The sequence below is a fragment of the Pleurodeles waltl genome, chromosome 3_1 (assembly GCF_031143425.1).
Source record: "Pleurodeles waltl isolate 20211129_DDA chromosome 3_1, aPleWal1.hap1.20221129, whole genome shotgun sequence".
NCBI classification, from domain to species: Eukaryota; Metazoa; Chordata; class Amphibia; order Caudata; family Salamandridae; genus Pleurodeles; species Pleurodeles waltl.
In genome coordinates this window covers 1,699,785,708-1,699,805,429 of record NC_090440.1, presented here as the reverse complement: position 1 = coordinate 1,699,805,429, position 19,722 = coordinate 1,699,785,708, and the positions used below count along the sequence as shown (strand labels likewise).

The 19,722-nt window shown below is 44.9% G+C and overlaps 1 protein-coding gene across 5 annotated transcripts in view; it reads right to left on the bottom strand.

The window, feature by feature from the left end:
• LOC138285519 (UDP-glucuronosyltransferase 1A1-like) overlaps nt 1-19,722 on the bottom strand; it is a 322,413-nt gene that overhangs the window by 15,308 nt on the left and 287,383 nt on the right. For all 5 annotated transcript variants that reach the window (XM_069225535.1, XM_069225536.1, XM_069225533.1 and 2 more), the window contains exon 3: nt 14,512-14,599. In XM_069225535.1, the coding sequence (XP_069081636.1) occupies nt 14,512-14,599 (88 nt within the window). The remainder of the gene's footprint in view (nt 1-14,511; nt 14,600-19,722) is intronic.

Below are 19,722 nucleotides of genomic sequence, written 5' to 3'. Positions count from 1 at the left end.
ACGCAAATCGTGCGTTTGGCGTTTTTGGACGCTGCTGGGGCCCAGGAGGGACCAGGAGGTCGCAAATTGGACCTGCAGAGAGAGGGGACGTCGAGCAAGACAAAGAGCCCTCACTGAAGCAGGTAGCACCCGGAGAAGTGCCAGAAACAGGCACTACGAGGATGCGTGAAACGGTGCTCGCCGAAGTTGCACAAAGGAGTCCCACGTCGCCGGAGACCAACTTAGAAAGTCGTGCAATGCAGGTTAGAGTGCCGTGGACCCAGGCTTGGCTGTGCACACAGGATTTCCGCCGGAAGTGCACAGGGGCCGGAGAAGCTTGCAAAGTCGCGGTTCCCAGCAATGCAGCCCAGCGAGGTGAGGCAAGGACTTACCTCCACCAAACTTGGGCTGAAGAGTCACTGGACTGTGGGGGTCACTTGGACGGTGTCGCTGGATTCGAGGGACCTCGCTCGTCGTGCTGAGAGGAGACCCAAGGGACCGGTAATGCAGCTTTTTGGTGCCTGCGGTTGCAGGGGGAAGATTCCGTCGACCCACGGGAGATTTCTTCGGAGCTTCTGGTGCAGAGAGGAGGCAGACTACCCCCACAGCATGCACAAGCAGGAAAACAGTCGAGAAGGCGGCAGGATCAGCGTTACAGAGTTGCAGTAGTCGTCTTTGCTACTATGTTGCAGGTTTGCAGGCTTCCAGCGCGGTCAGCGGTCGATTCCTTATCAGAAGGTGAAGAGGGAGATGCAGAGGAACTCGGCTGAGCTCATGCATTCGTTATCTACAGTTTCCCCAGAGACAGAGACCCTAAATAGCCAGAAAAGAGGGTTTGGCTACCTAGGAGAGAGGAAAGGCTACTAACACCTGAAGGAGCCTATCACAAGGAGTCTCTGACGTCACCTGGTGGCACTGGCCACTCAGAGCAGTCCAGTGTGCCAGCAGCACCTCTGTTTCCAAGATGGCAGAGGTCTGGAGCACACTGGAGGAGCTCTGGACACCTCCCAGGGGAGGTGCAGGTCAGGGGGGTGGTCACTCCCCTTTCCTTTGTCCAGTTTCGCGCCAGAGCAGGGGCTAAGGGGTCCCTGAACCGGTGTAGACTGGCTTATGCAGAATTGGGCACATCTGTGCCCAACAAAGCATTTCCAGAGGCTGGGGGAGGCTACTCCTCCCCTGCCTTCACACCATTTTCCAAAGGGAGAGGGTGTCACACCCTCTCTCAGAGGAAGTTCTTTGTTCTGCCATCCTGGGCCAGGCCTGGCTGGACCCCAGGAGGGCAGCTGCCTGTCTGAGGGGTTGGCAGCAGCAGCAGCTGCAGAGAAACCCCAGGAAGGGCAGTCTGGCAGTACCAGGGTCTGTGCTACAGACCACTGGGATCATGGAATTGTACCAACAATGCCAGGATGGCATAGAGGGGGCAATTCCATGATCATAGACATGTTACATGGCCATATTCGGAGTTACCATGGTGAAGCTACATATAGGTAGTGACCTATATGTAGTGCACGCGTGTAATGGTGTCCCCGCACTCACAAAGTTCAGTGAATTGGCTCTGAACAATGTGGGGGCACCTTGGCTAGTGCCAGGGTGCCCTCACACTAAGTAACTTTGCACCTAACCTTTACCAGGTAAAGGTTAGACATATAGGTGACTTATAAGTTACTTAAGTGCAGTGAAAAATGGCTGTGAAATAACGTGGACGTTATTTCACTCAGGCTGCAGTGGCAGGCCTGTGTAAGAATTGTCAGAGCTCCCTATGGGTGGCAAAAGAAATGCTGCAGCCCATAGGGATCTCCTGGAACCCCAATACCCTGGGTACCTCAGTACCATATACTAGGGAATTATAAGGGTGTTCCAGTAAGCCAATGTAAATTGGTAAAAATGGTCACTAGCCTGTCAGTGACAATTTGGAAAGAAATGAGAGAGCATAACCACTGAGGTTCTGATTAGCAGAGCCTCAGTGAGACAGTTAGTCACTACACAGGTAACACATTCAGGCACTCTTATGAGCACTGGGGCCCTGGGTTACCAGGGTCCCAGTGACACATACAACTAAAACAACATATATACAGTGAAAAATGGGGGTAACATGCCAGGCAAGATGGTACTTTCCTACATGGCCCGTTTATAATAATCTGAATATATTCAGTAGTCCAAAAACATTACAGTACATATTATTCTAGGTCCCACCGGCTACTCAATGCTTGTTCCTTTCAAAATCGTTTTTCGCTTCTACGCACCTAGTGTAGGAATAAACAACAGGTTTGTATTTTAAGTACGTGAGCACCACGACGCAAAGCAGAAATTGGCTCGGTCTGCTGCACCAGAATGTATGTCAAATTCGGAAACGATACTTGTGTACAACGTAGTGTAAATTGGTTAGAAAAAGACCACAAGGCCGACCTTGTGCACAGTGGCATAGCAAAGGTTGCCTGGGCCATAATGCCAGTATGAAAAACGGGCTACCCATCCCCTGGTTTGGTGGGGGTGGTGGGAGCTATATTTGGGATCCAGTGGGTCCCTCGCATCTCTGGACTCACTGCTAGTGCACCTGTTGCACTATTAATGGCCACAACCCAACATATTTGGTAACTCCAGAGTCTACAAGGTCTGCAGCTTCTGTTTGCTTTTACACGGATTACTTCACTTAGGCCTTCACAGTTCTCTTTCAAAGCAGTTACTATGTTTGCTCCCACCATTCCCACTGGAGTGACTCAAGGCGCTTTCAACCTTCCTAGAAAAATTATTTTCCTCATGTTCTTAATGTACCAGAAAACAGCTGGCATTTTATCACCCCTTGCTCTAGAGACGAACTATAACCGGAGTATGTCCAGCTCATGCCCTGTATGTTTGCTTCTCAACCAAAGATCTCCTTGCTTGACAGCTTTCTGTGACCAAAAAGAGGTAGGTCTTTTCAGGTTTCAAAAATGTTAATGAACGTAATGATGACATCACGGGACATCACATAATGCGACCATTGCTGTGACTATCATCCCAGGAAAATGCATCATATAGCGCATTAGCAAGTTCAAATCACATGAATTTATCAGAAAATAAAAGTAGGAGAGCTCAGAGGAATGATGTTCCGGCTACGCGCAAATGTCAATTTCCAGCACAATTATTTCATCTGAACCACTATTAACTCCCAGAATGCAACGATTTGGTAAATAATCCAGGGCTGGACTCAATGTCAGCAAGTAACTATCCTTTGCTCCGGAGACTTACTATACACACACACACACACACACAGACGGCATAATCACAAGGAGGGCTAAATCAGGCACATCCGATTAGTTAAGGGACGAAAACATTTGCAAAACATTCAAACACCCAACACACATCACCGAAAGCAATTCTCAGCAATGTGTAAAAGACTTCTAAAGGCTCGTGTGAATTTAAGCTTGAGGCTGCCATCTTGTGGCAAAATAGAAGATTGCAGCAACAAATAATCACTGACATCAACTCCTGATACTTTTTATGGTCAGGCTTTTATCGTCTGGCTTCACAGCGAAGCTGTCCCAGAAAATTATGTGAAAGCACCTGGAGAGGTTCTTTGGCTACGCCCACATGTTGGGAGCAAGTGGTACATGTTTTGATGGGGCAGAAGTTACGTGCTTCACAAACCAGAATTGGAAAAGCAAATAGGTCTCGCCCATGAAAGAGCTATTGACTTTGCCAATGTGTTTTGACCACGTTTTACAGCAGCGTGGCAGTTGTTCAGCATGGATAAAAGTTGGGGACAGAGGAGAGTGGCGTGTTGACCAGTGAAATTGCAAAGAGTGGAGTGTTGTGAAGTGTCATGGAGTGGAGTAAAATGTAGAGTGGAGGGACGTAGAGCACAGAGACCCAGAGTAGAGGGGCGTAGAGTGGACTGGCATGGCGTGTCAGAGTGGAGAGGCACACAGTGAAGTGGATTAGCAAGAAGTAGAGTGGCGTGGAGTGGAGCAGAGTGTCAGAGTGGAGTAGAGTATTGCAGAGTGGAGTGGCATAGACTGTTGTAGAGTGCAGTGGCACAGACTGTTGTAGAGTGCAGTGGCACAGAGTGGTGTACAGTGGAGTTGTGCAGAGTGAAGTAGAGTTTCACACAGTGGTGTGGCACAGAATGTAGTAGGGTGTTGTAGAGTGAAGAGACAAAGTGGAGAAGCACAGGGTGGAGTACAGTGGAGTGGTGTACAGTGGTGTAGTGTGTCTTACAGTGGCATGGCATAGACTGGTGTAGGGGCATAGAGTGGAAGGGTGCAGATTGGAGTGGCGTAAAATGGCGTGGAGTTGTGTGAAGTGGCATAGAGTGGAATAAAGTGGTGTGGACTGACAGAGTGGAGTGTCAGAGTGCTGTGTCATGGAATGGTGTAGAGTGCAGTAGAGTCGCAGAGTGGTGTAAAGTAGAATGGAGTAAAGTTGTCTAGGGTGAACTGGTAGTGGAGTAGTAAGTCAGAGTGGCATGGAGTAAAGTGTTGAGTGGAGTGGCTTATCAGAGAGTGGAGTGAAGTGTCAGTGGACTGATGTAGCATGGAGTGGTGCAAAGTGGAGTTAAGTAGTGTGGAATGTCGTAAAGAGGAGTGGCATAGAGTGTTGTGGAATGTCAGAGTGGACTATCGTAGAGTGAAATGGCATAGAGTGAAGTGTTGTAGAGTGGAGTGGGAGTGTCAGAGTGGAGTACAATGGCCTACACAGAAGTGGCATAGAGTGGCGTGGAGTGGAGAGACGTGTCATGGAGTGTCGTGTTGTAGCGTTGAGTGTCATGGAGTGTCATAGATTGGAGTGGTGTTAGGTGGAATGGAGTGGCGTACATGCATGGTGTTGCAGTGCATTGCCATTACAGGCAACACATTTTCAATTGAAATTACATTTAGATTTGCACATACAGTATTAATGATAAACCTATACAGTGCACAAACGATAATGTGTGGAAACAACATCACCTAGTGTACTGATTTGTTTTGATCATATTCAAATATGTTTCCACCACACTTCAGAATTACAAAACAATTTGCTTAATTTGAGCTGTCTTAATTCTGATATATTCTAAAATATTTGCACAGTTAATTTGCAGATATTTACATTTTCTTGCCTGCTAGAAAAAAAAACGTTCCTTTTCCACCCCCATTATCCAGCAAGATTGTCACATAAACCTTCTCACTTTGAAGTCCGAGATAAAAAAGTAAACACCAAGCTCCCTCGGAAGACAGAGTCTGACATTTGACCACCGTCTTTGAATGCACAGCAAATTTGACAAGATTAGAACAAAATTTCAAGGCCTGTTTACAGAAAGAGAGCACTCATGAGAGAAAACAAGGACTGCATGAGAGAGGTGGTAAACCGGCTATGCTCCACAGGCAGACAAATACATGCTGGACAGCCTAAGACAAAAAAAGCCAGAAAACAGAATGCAAGCAAATGTGAGTTACAAACACAAAGCCAATGGTAAGCAATGCGCAGAATGCATTAAAAGGCAGGGTGCCCAAAGAAGTCTTTTTGCTACCAGATTGTCTGGGAGGCCTCCACCTAAAAAAGAGACCGTCCTCCACACAGCTGTGATAATTTTGTTTATATATCCAGCTTGAACGTTAAGGGGCACACGCACGCCATTGTAATGCTTTCAGAATGAGTTAGGTAACTTGATAATTTATGGTGTTTTCTCTGGCAGCAGCACAGATAGGAGAAAGGAGTCATTAAGGTGCATGGATTTTTAGGTCTGACTTGACAGTGCATTCATAAGCCAGACTTATTGGCATGGCCAGCCTCGATTAATTTGGCAACAGCACTGGCTTGACAAAGCTCAATTGAGAGACTATCGCGAAGTGTAATTGCCTGCGCACAAAAGAGAACTTGAACAATGCAAAAGGAAAGAAACTATATAAACTCAAAAGGGGCTTAAATAATACAAGGAAATAGAAACAATAAAAGAGAAAAGAAGAGGTTATTTCACCATCAGTCACTGCGTTTACAATGAATGGCGAGATAATGATACAGGCAAATCAGTGGGGAGGGTAGGAGGCGTGCCATTGCACAAGCAAACACCCCAGAGTCTGACCCAAGTGTACAATGTCATGATGTCCCCAGCCATAAAGACCCTTACATCCAGTGGGAGGATCAGACCATCTACTACCCAAATTGCTTTAGCCGAGTGAGCCTGTGACAGAGTTGGCTTGCTGGCACAACTGGGTGCCTGCCTCAACAACTACTTCAAACTACAAAGGAGATACATGGGGAAGCAAACAAATTGCTTCTCCTTGACCATACAGGAGAGGAGATATTCAGGTTCTTCCTGAATCTAACCAACACAGAAGGTGAAATAGATTATGATGAGGTAATCATGGCCCTTAACCTCTGCCTTGACCACCAAGATGAATCCTAATATTGAAAGCTTCAAGCTTCACCAAGCTTGTCAGCACAAGGAAGACTCAATTGAAATCTTCTATACCAGACTTTCAAAACTACTGATGATGACCTCCAGAAGGTCAGGGTGCAACTTATCCAAGGATGTAGATCGGCTCCTTTCAGCCAGCACATACTCTGCAAACCCAGAATGCCACTAGATGAAATTCTTACTTTAATAGATCTAATGAGCTGTCCAATGACAGGGCTGAACAGATGGGGAGCATATTCATCAAGGGTTAATTAAAGAAGAGGTAAGCGAACAAAATAATAGAGACCGCTGCAGCCATTAGAAAAGAAGCCTGTCACGGTCTCCCTCTAAATTGAATGATGTGATGAGAAGGAAATCGTGGGCTTCCCACACATCGACAACAGGACTGTCCAGCCAAAGGTAAAACATGGTCAGCATACCAAAGCCCCAACCAATTTGCAAAGGGTTGCAGGGGGGGGGGTGATGTCTGAGGGCTCTCTATAGTAAGAGGCAACGTCAAGAAGCAAGTGTCCCCTTGGCAACCGAGGAAAATTCCATTCACAAAAGGGACCGTTCCCCTCTTGAAAATAGTCATGAAGAAGGTAAAGATTATTAATTAGTTCTAATATAATGCACAACTGGAAGGTCATAAAAGGGGTTACATGCTATGTGTCAAATCACGATATCAGGAACTTCAATAACATCCCTGATAGACACTGATGCCTCAGTAGACAAGATGAGGATAAAGCAGTTCAATAAACTATACCCTCACTCAACGTTGCTACCTACCAATGCAGATATTCGCATCCAGAGAAGCAAATCCTCCTTGCACAAAGGTACAATGTTTTAGGACACATTCTTGTTGCCACTTGAGATGTAGAAACTCTCCTCAGCTAATCCATCGCAGAAGAGCTGCAACTGATACAATTTGCAGTGGCCATTCAATAATGATGTGTACATGCCATACTCACCAGCATCCATCACTTATTCCATGGGCAAACACCTGCAGTTTCACCCCACAGACCCCACAGTGAAGTTGGGGTCCTATGCCACCAACAAATTCCTTTCCACCTATGCCCTGCTGTGGAGCAGAACTACAAAAACTGGAAGACTTTAATTTCATCGAGAAAGTCACAGGCCCCACTCCCTGGCTATCACCAGTGGAGGTGGCCAGCAAACCTAAACAACCAGAGAGCATCAAGATCTGTATAGATATGTGCCCCTCTGAGACAGTCATAAGGAGGGAACAGCACATCACGTTGACGTTTGAGGAGCTCATCACTGATAAAATGGAACCCAGTGAATCTCCAAACTGGATTTGAACTCCAGTTATGGCTAACTCGAACTCAACAAGAAGTGCAGATACAGTATGGTGTCACCAAAACACGGAGCCCTCATAAGGCACCACTTTCTTAGCATTGGCATATCCTCGGCAGACAAGGTGTTTTCAAAATGTGATAAGAGAGGTCCTGTCAGGCCTAGAAGGAGTCCTCAATGTCAGTGACAATATTTTAATATTTGGTACAATAAATCAGAAACTTCAGAAGAGACTCAGAGTCACCCTGCAAAGGATCACAGACATTGGTTTCACTGAAACAAATGCAAGTTCCTGCAACTAGAGGGTGAGTTCTATGATGGATATTGTTGGGAGATGGAGTATGAGTGGACCCATGAATAGGGGATGGCCTCGGGGAGGTCGAGCCTCATCATCTGAAGTATGTAGCTTCCGTGGTCTAGTCACCAACTGTTGTCACTTCATCCCCAATCTTGCAACACTGTCTGGAACTCTGACAGAGCTGACCAAAACAACAAACCCCTTGGTTTGGAGAAAAGCAAAAAAAAGCATTGTTTCAAAACATCAAAGAGGCATTATTACAGAACATAATCATGGAATTCTTCAACCCAGCCAAGGAGTTGGGGCTTATAGAGGATGTGAGCCCTAAGGGTTCGAGGCAGTCCTGATGCAATACACTGGGGGGATGAATGGAGGCAGATTGCCTTTGAGAGCCGAAAAGTAACCAGCACAAAGAAATGATATGCACACATTGAAAAAGAGGCCTTGCATAGAAAATAAGACTGCACACACTTCCACCTATACCTAAAAGGACAATCCTTCAAGTAACGGCCGACCACAATTCCCTCTTACCACTTTTCGCTGGTACTGCTCCCAACTTTCCACCAAACATTGAAAAAATGGGTCCTTCCACTCCAGTAGTAACAGGTTGTATTAAGGTACAAGTCTGGATCCATGAACCAGGCTGAATATTACTCAGACACCTCATGTGCAGACTGTCAGTGGAGGACTCTGTAGAGGTGAAGCTGATAAGTTTGATGATGCTGGGCAACTCACATCGGCAAACCAATCCACTGCCTGTTAAAAATGGCAGATGAAACCAAAATAGATCCATGTCTCCAGCAGGCCATTACCACAGTGAAATGGAATCAATGGAACACTTTCTGGCAAAATGTTGGAGATTCACACGATGGCAGCAACATGGTTATGAAAGCAATGTGGAAAATACAAGATGAACTCAGTACCACAGAAGGCACAGAAAGATTATCCTACAAACTCTCTGTGACACAAGAGTCCTGCTAGTGCACTTGAGCCAACAAGTGGCTGGGAAATAAGCCTGCCTGCGTGAGGAAGTCTGGTTCCCTTTGATGGACATCCTGTTGAGGAACTGGTAGTCGAGTGCCGGTGGTGTCAGCCACAGGCCCCTCCAGTAGGCCAGCTCCTGTGCTCTCTGATGACCCGAGTGAAGGCCCATGACAAGATGAGAGTTGATTTAGGGTCACACCTAGATGGAATACACAGGTTGGATGCTTAGTCCAAATTCCCATAGGTTGAAATCCATGCCAGCATAATTTTGAGCAAGCACAGGCCTAGTTTGAGAATCATTTACCATTTTGGGTCTGCCCGGCAACTGATAACAGACAATGGGTTGCCGTTCCTGAGGAGTGATTTTAAAGAGTATATGGAATCTCTAGGAATTGTTCACCCACATACCACACCAAGGTGGCTCTAGGCCAATGGGGAAGTGGAAAATGCCTGATGAGGACATCGAACAAAGCAAGTCATATTAGCCAGGATCAAGAGGAAGACATGGATTTTGCCATACCATCTACGGCATCCCCCAAAGGTCATCACTCAGCCCCACTCTGTTCAACACTTAAATGACGCCTCTAGCCAACATAGTCAGAACCCACGGCTTCAACATAATTTCCTATGCAGATGATACTCAGCTCATCCTCTCGCTCTCAGAAGACCTGACCACCACAAGGTCCACTTCCACAACTGCATGACGAGTGTCACTGATTGGATGAAGACAAACTGCCTGAAGCTCAACACAGACAGGACTGAAGTACTGATCTTTGGGAACAACATCTCTCCATGGATCGACACCTGGTGGCCTTCTGAAATCAGACGCACACGACAGACCGCGCCTGCAACCTTGCCATCATTCTAGACAGCAAACCCACCATGAAATACCAGATCAACACAGTCTCCTCCGCCTGCTTCAACACACTCCGTCTGCTCAGAAAGATCTTCAAGTGACTCCCCAACAACACCAGGAAAAACCGGCACTCAAGCCTAAGTTATCAGCTGCTTGGACTACAGCAACACGCTATATGCAGGAATCAGCACCCAATTTCTGAAGAGACTCGAGGCTATTCAGAACACAGCTGCTAGATTCATCCTTGACCTCCCCAAACAGACCCACATCACCCCCATCTCAGGAACCTCCACTGGGCTCCCCATCCATGAAATATACCATTTCAAGATGCTTACACATGCCTACAAGGCCCTCCATGACAAAGGGCCAGCATACATCAACCACTGCCTGTACTTCCACCAACCCTCCAGGCACCTGTGCCCCACTTCTTTTGTGCACACTCCCCACTTCCGCCACAGCCACAGTGGAGGGCAATCCTTCTACTTCGCTGTCAAGCCCTGGAATGTCCACCTCCAAACAGCACCCTCCCTGAAGGGACTCAAAACTTGGCTTTTTGACTACAACCAACAGGATCACAGTGCCTGGATACCCTCTTGGGTGATTAGTTGCACTTTATAAATCCGAGTTGATTGATTCATACATCGTTTCCTTGGGCTTACAGGTGCATACTACAAAGCATCACACTATGGTCTCTGGCTAATATTTGGAATAACATTACAAGACATAATGGCTCATGCCAGTTCCTAGACTCCAACACATCTGGATGTGGATGGCTACCAAAAGGGAAGAGCTGTCGCTGCCATGGTTAGTCAAGCTCGGCATTCCCAATGATCAAACACAGAACTAGTTGTCCTTGTACTTGTGAGAAACAGAATGGTGGCGAGTTTTCATCCACAGAAAGGGTCAGCCATTAGAGATGCCAATACACCCCAAACAGCAGCAGAAAGTGCTTACTTAATCTAGCAATGTGTAGTGGGAGTTCCATACATAAATTGGTGAAGCTCTCAGAGCCCCAGAGAACATTGAAAAATCAAATGAAACATGGAGATGCAAAGACAAAGAAGACGCATTTCACCATATCAAGAGCTCTGTTCAGCAACACAATGAATGGCTACTTTGATCCGAGGAAGAAAACTGAACTAATTGTTGATGCCAGCCCTGAGGAGCACCCTACAGATTTAACGCAGGAGTAAGATCCGGGTGAATGCAAGACCACTGTGTTTCCCAGCTGTGCCCTCATGATACTGCAGCTGAGATACTCTGAAAAACAGAAAGTGGGGGTGCACCCAGTCCACCTCTACATCTGTAGTCAAACTTTCATGGCAGTGACAGATCATAACCCCTTAATTCCACTCTTTTCTAGGATGGAGTCACACTAGCCGCCTAGCACTGAAAAGTGGACTCTGCAGGTTCAAAAATATAGTTTCTCGATAACGCACAGACCAGGGTGCCACAACTCATTGGATTATCTATCAAGGCATCCTTACCCAGATAGCCCAAAATGACAAGTCCTGAACCAGCTACTGAAGAGGATGATCACATCAAACAGATTTCTTACCTGGGCTACTCCCAAGGCCCCATCCCTGGAGGCAATCATGCTACACACTGAAAAGGGTAAGTGTCTACATAAGATCATTAATACCATGAGGTCCAAAAAAAAGGAAACTATTTTTTGCTGATAATCGGGGAAGAGATGAAGAAAGTGGATAATATCTAGAATGGCTGTGAAAAATTCACAGTGAGCTTAGCAATGACAAACTGAATTCTCTTACATGTTAATTTCATTACAGTACCTCGGTCAATCTGATACCTCATGGTCCAACGGCACATGAGGGACACCGAGGATCAGCAAAGATCAAACCAGGCTATGCGACGGGGTAAGTTGTGATTCCCTGGCATTGACCAGATGATGGGCTAAATTGTGGTGGATTGCTTATGTATTAATAAGTATAATGATATATGGCCGACTGACTAACTCTACAGGATTTGGCTAGTTTTTCTTTTTCTTTCTGCTCCAGTAAGTATTAATGCTGGCCGTGCTGGCTTTGGCCTCACACGACCCTTAAATTAATTTGGTGAATTTCTTCAATCTAAATTCAATACATTTTGGTCTGTTATTTTCATTTCAGGCACAGATCCTCTAAAACATCAATTAATGCATATGCTATCTGATTATGGCAACCAAGGTTTCTACTCACTCCCTTTTTTCCACTGAATCCATTATAGTTAATCTAAACTGTCCTTCTGCTTTGGTCTTCATGTACGTTTATGAATTATTGCTTGCATTTGCGTGATGACTTGTATACATTTGCTTCACCTAGGTGTATATTTTCAAGGTACACTCCCTACGATGTCTTTATCAAGAGGTGCCCTTACATGGCTCATTTCTTTTTTGTTTTCCTTTTTCCTTTTCTTATTTCTTTTCCACTCTGATCTTCTTGTTTCTTTCGAAACATTGATAAATACTTAACCACCAACAGGATATGATAGTTTAGGGCTACCTGCCCCCGAGACCGTGACCGCTTTCCTGATATTATGATAGTCTTGGCTCCTTTTTTGTTAATCCTGTTTACTGGGACTTTTGTTAGGCTGTGCCTTCTCACCGATATACTAATTAAATCTTTTCTCTGTCTCGCAAGAGTTTTTCTACAAGCACCCCTTTGATTGTGTGTGTAGGACCTCCAGCTCTAAGAAATATATATAAAAAAACAAACTCTTCTGCTGTGTTTCATAGTGTGCCCATACATAAATCAGAACATAGCAGGCACGTGATAATCTATATATTTTTATCATCCCCGTTTGTTTCTCTTTTTTTCTTGTTTTTACTTGCAGTTTGGAAAGAGCTATAGGCCTGGGGATCCTTATAAGGCAAAACCTTTGTTGGCTGATCATGTGAAGTTTGTGTAAAAATATTGTTATCATACAAATATCATTAACAAACGCGAAGATTGTTTTTTTCTTCTCTTGCTTTACATTTGATATAAACCTACTACTCAATATGAAAGATGCAACGGAGTCTATATGCTTCCTCCAAATTATGAAGGTCCCCTCTTTTTCATAATGTATTCCAGCATCCACAATCACAACACATGAGCCATCTGAGGGTGTTTCTTCTCATCCCGGCCCCCAAGTGAATGGCTTTGTATTAAATCAGCTCCATTATGAGATAAGGCTCCAGTCTGTTCCAAAAGTAAGCCAAAGGGTTACCATCCGAGTGCATTGCTAATGTATGAACACAGCTTTCATTGAGGCAGACCACATGTTTGAAACATCAAAACAACTGGGTCTCTGTATGCCTTAATTCCTACTAATGGAACAATTTAACGTTCTCCAATTGAATCACTCACACCTGGATGGAAAGTAAAGTTACTCTAACAGATTTTCACGTCACATGAAGCTTTGAATAATATGTATTTGCAAGGAGGTCCTTGCACACCATGTTACAAATGTCCAACAGAGACATTGTGAAACAGAATAGTAAAGCATAATCATTAAACATGTTATTGAAATTTGACACTGTGCTTTCATAGAGCCACTTAAAGCACATTCTTCAAGATCATTAAGTACATCTAAAGAACAATGCATCTTGGATTGTTGGTCTTGGTACTATAATCCCAGGTGGCCTCAATAAAGACCAAGAGTTTCACAAACTGATCTCCCAAGCTTAATTTCTCCAGTACCTAGCTCAGTATTCTTTATTTGTTCTTTTTTTAATTATAGAGACCTATTATGCCTTATACGTATGACTCACGAGAGAATGATTAGGTTTCCCCTACACACAGGATTATCCTAGATCAATGAAACATTGTAAAAGGTAGCAAATGAACGACTACTTTTGAGAAGCAAAGTAGCTATCCCTGTGTCCCCTGAAAACGATTAGATGTAATATAAGTTCAAACCAAGACTATTCTAATAGCTTCAAACAATTTACACAGGCTGGGTGACAGAATAGTTTGATAATGATATTGAATAAAATTTGAAAATACTGTGTAGTATTCATACTATATAACATAGCACCATAGACTGATAGCTTGTTTCAGAGATTAGGGTGAAACCTAAAGGTCACAATATTGAATCAGAAGAGCAGACCTTTGACCTTTTGAACACTGATATCATATGTAAAATGCATTTGGTTAATAATAAACCAAATTATCTTAGTGTCAAGAGGAAATTCAGTTTCTTGTGAGTTCTACGTAAATGATAAATATGATGGTCGTCCATAGGTATGGCAGCCTGTATTCACCATCCCATTCTGAGTCTTACTGAAGTCAACATTTTGTGGTAAATCAGTACCTTAAAAGTGTCAGTAAGTGAAAGATAGCATATCAGTAGCCTCTCTCGAGCAGGACTGAGCATGATGCGTGTCTTGTGGAGGAATTCAGAGATGGCTGATATTGCAATTGCAGAAGTGGTCCGAGGAGCAAAACGTTGTGCAGCAAGCAATGGATAAGAGAATCAGGTTTTCTATTGCCAAACTGTGGAATGGTCGGAGTGATCTATACAAGCCAGCTGTGGCAGGAAGGACGTTGTATCTCTCTATATAGATAAAATTATAAATAGGAAGTGATTTTAAATTAGGGCTTCCAGTCCCCGGCTCATCTGCCCATTTTCTGGCACTGTATTACATAAAGAACCACCCTCGTCTCCAGCTCTGCTGTGTGTGTTGGCAGCATAGTTAGGCTAAATCAGCACAGTATGTGTTGCTGCTATTCTGAAGCCACTTACCAAGGAGGTCATTCTGCGGCAGCCACTTGGTAAGCTTGGTGTTTGCTGCGAGGTTTGGGGGAGCTTGGCCGGTGTATCGCCATAAAACCTGTACAGGTGGGGTTGAGAAAAGGTAAGGTTAGGAAAAAGGCAGCTTCAATACATATAGCACTTATTAGAACATTGGAAGTTGGCAGCTCCATTGAAAACAATGGAGTGCTGCGGGCTTTTACTGGCCGGTAAAAGCCCGCAGCGCCAACATTCCAATGGGCTTTGTTCACAGCAGCAGCTGTGAACAAAGCCTCACGGAGCCCGAGGGGATTCTAATCCCCTTGGGCTCCGTGAGCAATTTGTTTTTTTAAGAGAACATTCTGCCCTGAGTGGCAGAATGTTCTAATAGCCTTAGAACCCGCTGTAGCGGGCTCTACCGGCTATTAAAGGCCCTTTCCCTTGTTAAATGCCCTCGCCTTCGGCTCGGGCGTTTAACTCGGGAGCGGGCCTTTAATAGCCGGTAGAGCCCGCTATGGCGGGTTCTAAGGCTATATTAGGAACAATGGAGCCCCTGATGCAGTCACTAACCAGTGGAACCTCCGAAGTGTTCACTAAACAGAAATGGTGTTAGTGTGGGGATAAGAGAGGTCTCAATTTCCTGATTCTGGACAGCAGTCCTACAGCAAAAGCCACAACTCCAAAGTATCTACCCGGAACAGGGAAAAACCACACAGACCTAGAGATATGGGATCTATTTCCACCAGGTGGTTTTCCTCAATTATGTGAAGGAAGCCACGGATGTTTCACGTCTGCTCTCTACCGATGGAAAGTGTCCGGATAGGGGGGCGCCCGGTGGATTAGGGTACACTTTATCATGTCAGGTGAAACATTTTCTGCTTCCCACGTGCTTCTGCAGGTGTCAGGATGGGACTGCACTGTTCAGGCCAGTGTCAAAATGAAACTTGAAGGGGCCCCCTGCAAAGTACATGGAGGGGGGACCTCCTGGACCCACTCAGGAGCTTCTAGTTCAGGGGCCTGCTGCCTGTGCACAGTGTACTGAGGTCTGGAACTCAGGCCCCCACTGTACCGCGGGGCTGCAAGGGTCAATGTTACACCAATGATCAAGCAGCATCAATGAGATATCTGGGGTCTCCACAGGGGCATATCTCCAGGACAGTGTTTGAGGTGTTACACCCCCTTGCACCCCCTTCAAAATGTATTCTGTAGTAAATAGTTAATACAAGTACTTTTTGTTGGGTAATGTGAAGTGACTGTTGGATTTCACCTGGGATTTTTACGTGCCCACACTGACAAAAACACACATACACACAAACTCGGGCCTTAAAAATGTTAATTAGTTTGAAAAATATTGCGTTTTAAGTACTCTTAACAATCCCCACTCCTCTCTTTCCACTGCCCCTAAGCCCCCCTCATGTCCTGCTTCTCATATAATATGTTTTAACAAGAAGACCCAGCGTCCTAGCCTCAAATTATCGGTTCCTGAGTTTATAGGCCCAATAATTCCAGGTCCAGAGTCATCTGTAATTGCAGGAGAGACATAGGGGTAGTAAGGGTGAAAGGCGCTGCACTTCTAGGCAGTAAACATATAATTTCTTATTAAGTACAAAGGTACAAAGCAAAGTCTGGTGCAAACTGGCCCAGTGCCTTACTACCCGATAGGCACCAACCGGGTACTAGGAGTACCCCAGGACAAAAATGGGACAAGAAGGCCACAGCACACAGAATGTAATGTCCAACAGTATAGCAAGAATACGTATTCCTGGTGACGTATTGCAGGTAACAGGAAATATGAAGTTGAAGAGAGTCTCAAGTCTTTTTTGCAGATGATGTCTTTATTAGTAGGTGTTTAGAGACGATTGTGTCATCATGGAGAAACAGCCAACACGTGTTTCGTCACACAGGTGACTTCATCAAGGCTATTAGAAAGTAGTAAATCTGCAAGTAGTATGGCTGCCCAAGCAGCTGCAGGTGCGTGTAGTAAGAGAGTAAGTCTAGTAAAATCGGTATATTGGGCCCTGATAAGCCCGTAGTCGTAACCTGGCGATAGGAGCAGCGTCGGGCTTCCTGAGATCTCGAGAGCGTATAACGGTCTACAGACTCTCTTCAACTTCATATTTCCTGTTACCTGCAATACGTCACCAGGAATACGTATTCTTGCTATACTGTTGGACATTACATTCTGTGTGCTGTGGCCTTCTTGTCTCATCTGTAATTGCAGTTGGCATAATTCCACCCTGAGTTTTCACTCCAGGTGAAATTGCGCTACTTGTAATGAGGGCTTAAGTGTATCCAAAAACGTTCTTGTAAAAGCTCTTTAGATAAAAGGGTTACATAGAGTACACATAATAATTATTATTTCTGTGGTTAAGAAAAAACTGCTCCCTCGTGATCCATGTAGTCACTATATTGGCATGTATGTACTGCCCAGTGCAGTAAGTGCTGTTTCTGTTGCCTTTCAACTTCTGCAATGCATGCAACATGGAAGGATAGTCGGCATACTTAGTTCACCCATAGTGCACAGGCTGTGGCCTTCGACCACCCTGTGCCCAGTCCCAAAACTGCAGTATATGCTGGACATGCATTATACTTACACACTATGCAGACCCATAGAATTTTCTTCCCTTTCAAAAGCCCAAACCCCACCATATTCCCATTCGGGTGATGTATCAGTGCCTGCCTCCTGCATTGCTGGCAAGTTTTCACATTGTGTATGTGTAACCTTTTTGTGTTTGTGTGTTTTTATGTGTGAAATTCAAAGCCATGAGTGACATTTTATTGTGAGCAGAAAATTACAGTTTTGTCCACCATACAATGAGCTGTTTCTGCAAGTTATTCCTTTCAATGCTATTTAATAGCTTTGAAAAAGCGGTATTGCTTCCTAACAGCTTCTAAGAGCTACTTTTGCTGTTCGGTATCTCACTCAGAATATCAACGATGAAATGTGTATCCGTGGGTAGGTCCAACAAATACAAATCAGAATTGCATAATGAACTAACACTAACAAACAACAGATGGTCCCCAAAGGGTCCACCTTACATGCGGTGAGCATAAAATAAACACAGCGCTCCACACTCATATTCGATACCTCAACCCCTATTAGCAAAAATGCACACTGGGTTAGACACACGTCCCAGTGTCAACCATGCCTTAAAAAAAGGATCCATGTGTGATATGGCCATGCAAAAGTGACTTTTTAAGCCAGCAGTGTGAAAATGCATTCTGGGACTTGCAGTTTTGCCTTCCATGTGGGCTGCTCGCTAAAAAACTGCAACTCACTGAATTTGTGTCACTACATCCATTCTATATAAAAAAAAAAAATCAAAACTTAAATTTAAAGCAAGCTAAGAAGCTTTGCGAGTCTGGATTTGGTGGTTAGGTGTTTTTTTCAATCAGGCGAATGTAGCACATGTCTGGGTTTCATGGGTGTAGCAGCTGTGTTCGTATCACCCATCAATTATCTAAAATGCAATTGCAAGTCTTCTACAGGCAATGCATTGGGCCTCATCAGTCACAGAGTACATGCGTTAGAAGCCCCAGGGAGTGACTTTGCAACCACCCAGGACCAGCTGCAACAATGTCCCAACCCTGGCCCTCCTGCATCAGTAGTCCCAACCTGGACCTGCATCAGTGGCCTCTAGCAGCAAATGCATTAGTGGAAGCTCACCATGCATGCACCAGTGCCCTCCTCACATTAAATGCACCCATAGTCTTGAAATATCTGTGGCTCCTGATAGCAGATATATTAGTGGCCCAGCGGTACTGAGGACCAATGAGCAATTCAATGACACCCTGCAAAATAAAATCAAAGTGACAGTCCAGAAAATATGACTGAACATCAACATAAGTAAAGTCAAGAGAGTCCCAACGCTATCAGGGATTAAATTACAAGTACATAAGCATTAGGAGAAACATAAATATGAACAATTGATCGATCTGTCACTAAGCGTACTTAGAGGAACACAATGAATTACAGGCTATGGCTCTGACAGCTTTTGCACAGCAACTTGCTTACATTAGGCAATAAACTGAAAATCTAGCAAATGAAAACCTCTCTTTAGAGAATAAATTCAAAGCCTTTTACAAAACGTCTGGTGGGTCTATTCACCGTGAATTTGAAGTATTAGTGAGCATTTTACCTTTAATGGTCTAAGAAGGGTGCCATGTGCTACAGCTGTTTGTTTAGTGGTAATACGAAGGGCCGCACTCTGCCCTGTGTCATCTAAATGCTCGGAGATGGCTTTTAGGCGCTCTAATAATAAAGCCTGAACTTCCCGCCACGCTCACATTCACTTTCCTCCTGTTTGCTCCTCAGCCACACCTTCTCACACGGGTCTATCCTAATTTCAGCCCCCGCCCCACATTTTTCTTCTCTCGTTCGTCCCTGATTTTTCTTTCGTCTTTTTCAGCTTTTGCCAACTCGTTTTCCATCTTCTCTGTCCTCCTCGCTCAAGGTTCAGCTGCTTCCTTCCTTTTCCTTTCACCCATTCTCTCTCTGCTTTCTTTTCTCGTCTCTGCATCGTTTCTCTGAATGCTTCCCGACTGTCTCCACTCCTAATCCTGTCTCTTTTTTACCTCCTCGACACTCCAGTACACCTTGCTCTGGGCCAAGCATACAACTCAAAAATAGGATTTAATTAAACTACTTTCATCAAGTTTTAGATTTTGTACTTGTGCCGCTTTCTGTCTACTTATCGGTGCTCCCTTGCGAATTGGAGCTGGCCGTTCACATGGCAGTGTGTCATGGCAGTCTGTTCCTTAAATTATTGAGGAACCGCGCTGGTCGTCGTGTTCTCCGCTAGAAGCTCGGTGCTCGTGGACCACAGGCGCCATTCTAGCAGGCGCGGCAAGCAAAATCAAAGCTCCCGCCCCAGTGTTAAGGTTAAAGGAGACTGGCCAATCGCAACATTCTTATGTTGGGTGGTACCAGCTGCCAGAAAACATCAACAGGCGAGGTGCAGCCTAACTCTTCACGTAATCATCCTACTCCGGATAGGTTTGTGTGTTTGTTTATTTCAGTGTTGTGCTAAATTAACAAGTCACCTGGTACCTGAGGTCGCCGGACTAAGTCTCAGCTTTATGGGTGCAGCCCCTGGGCTGGGGTGGTGTCAATCATTTTATTAAGTTACTTATACTGTCTGTCGAATGGGGGGCCTGAGGGGAGTAAGGGTTTGCCCAGTCTCCCCCTGGGCTTATTGGGCGTCGGTGGTGCAATACACAATG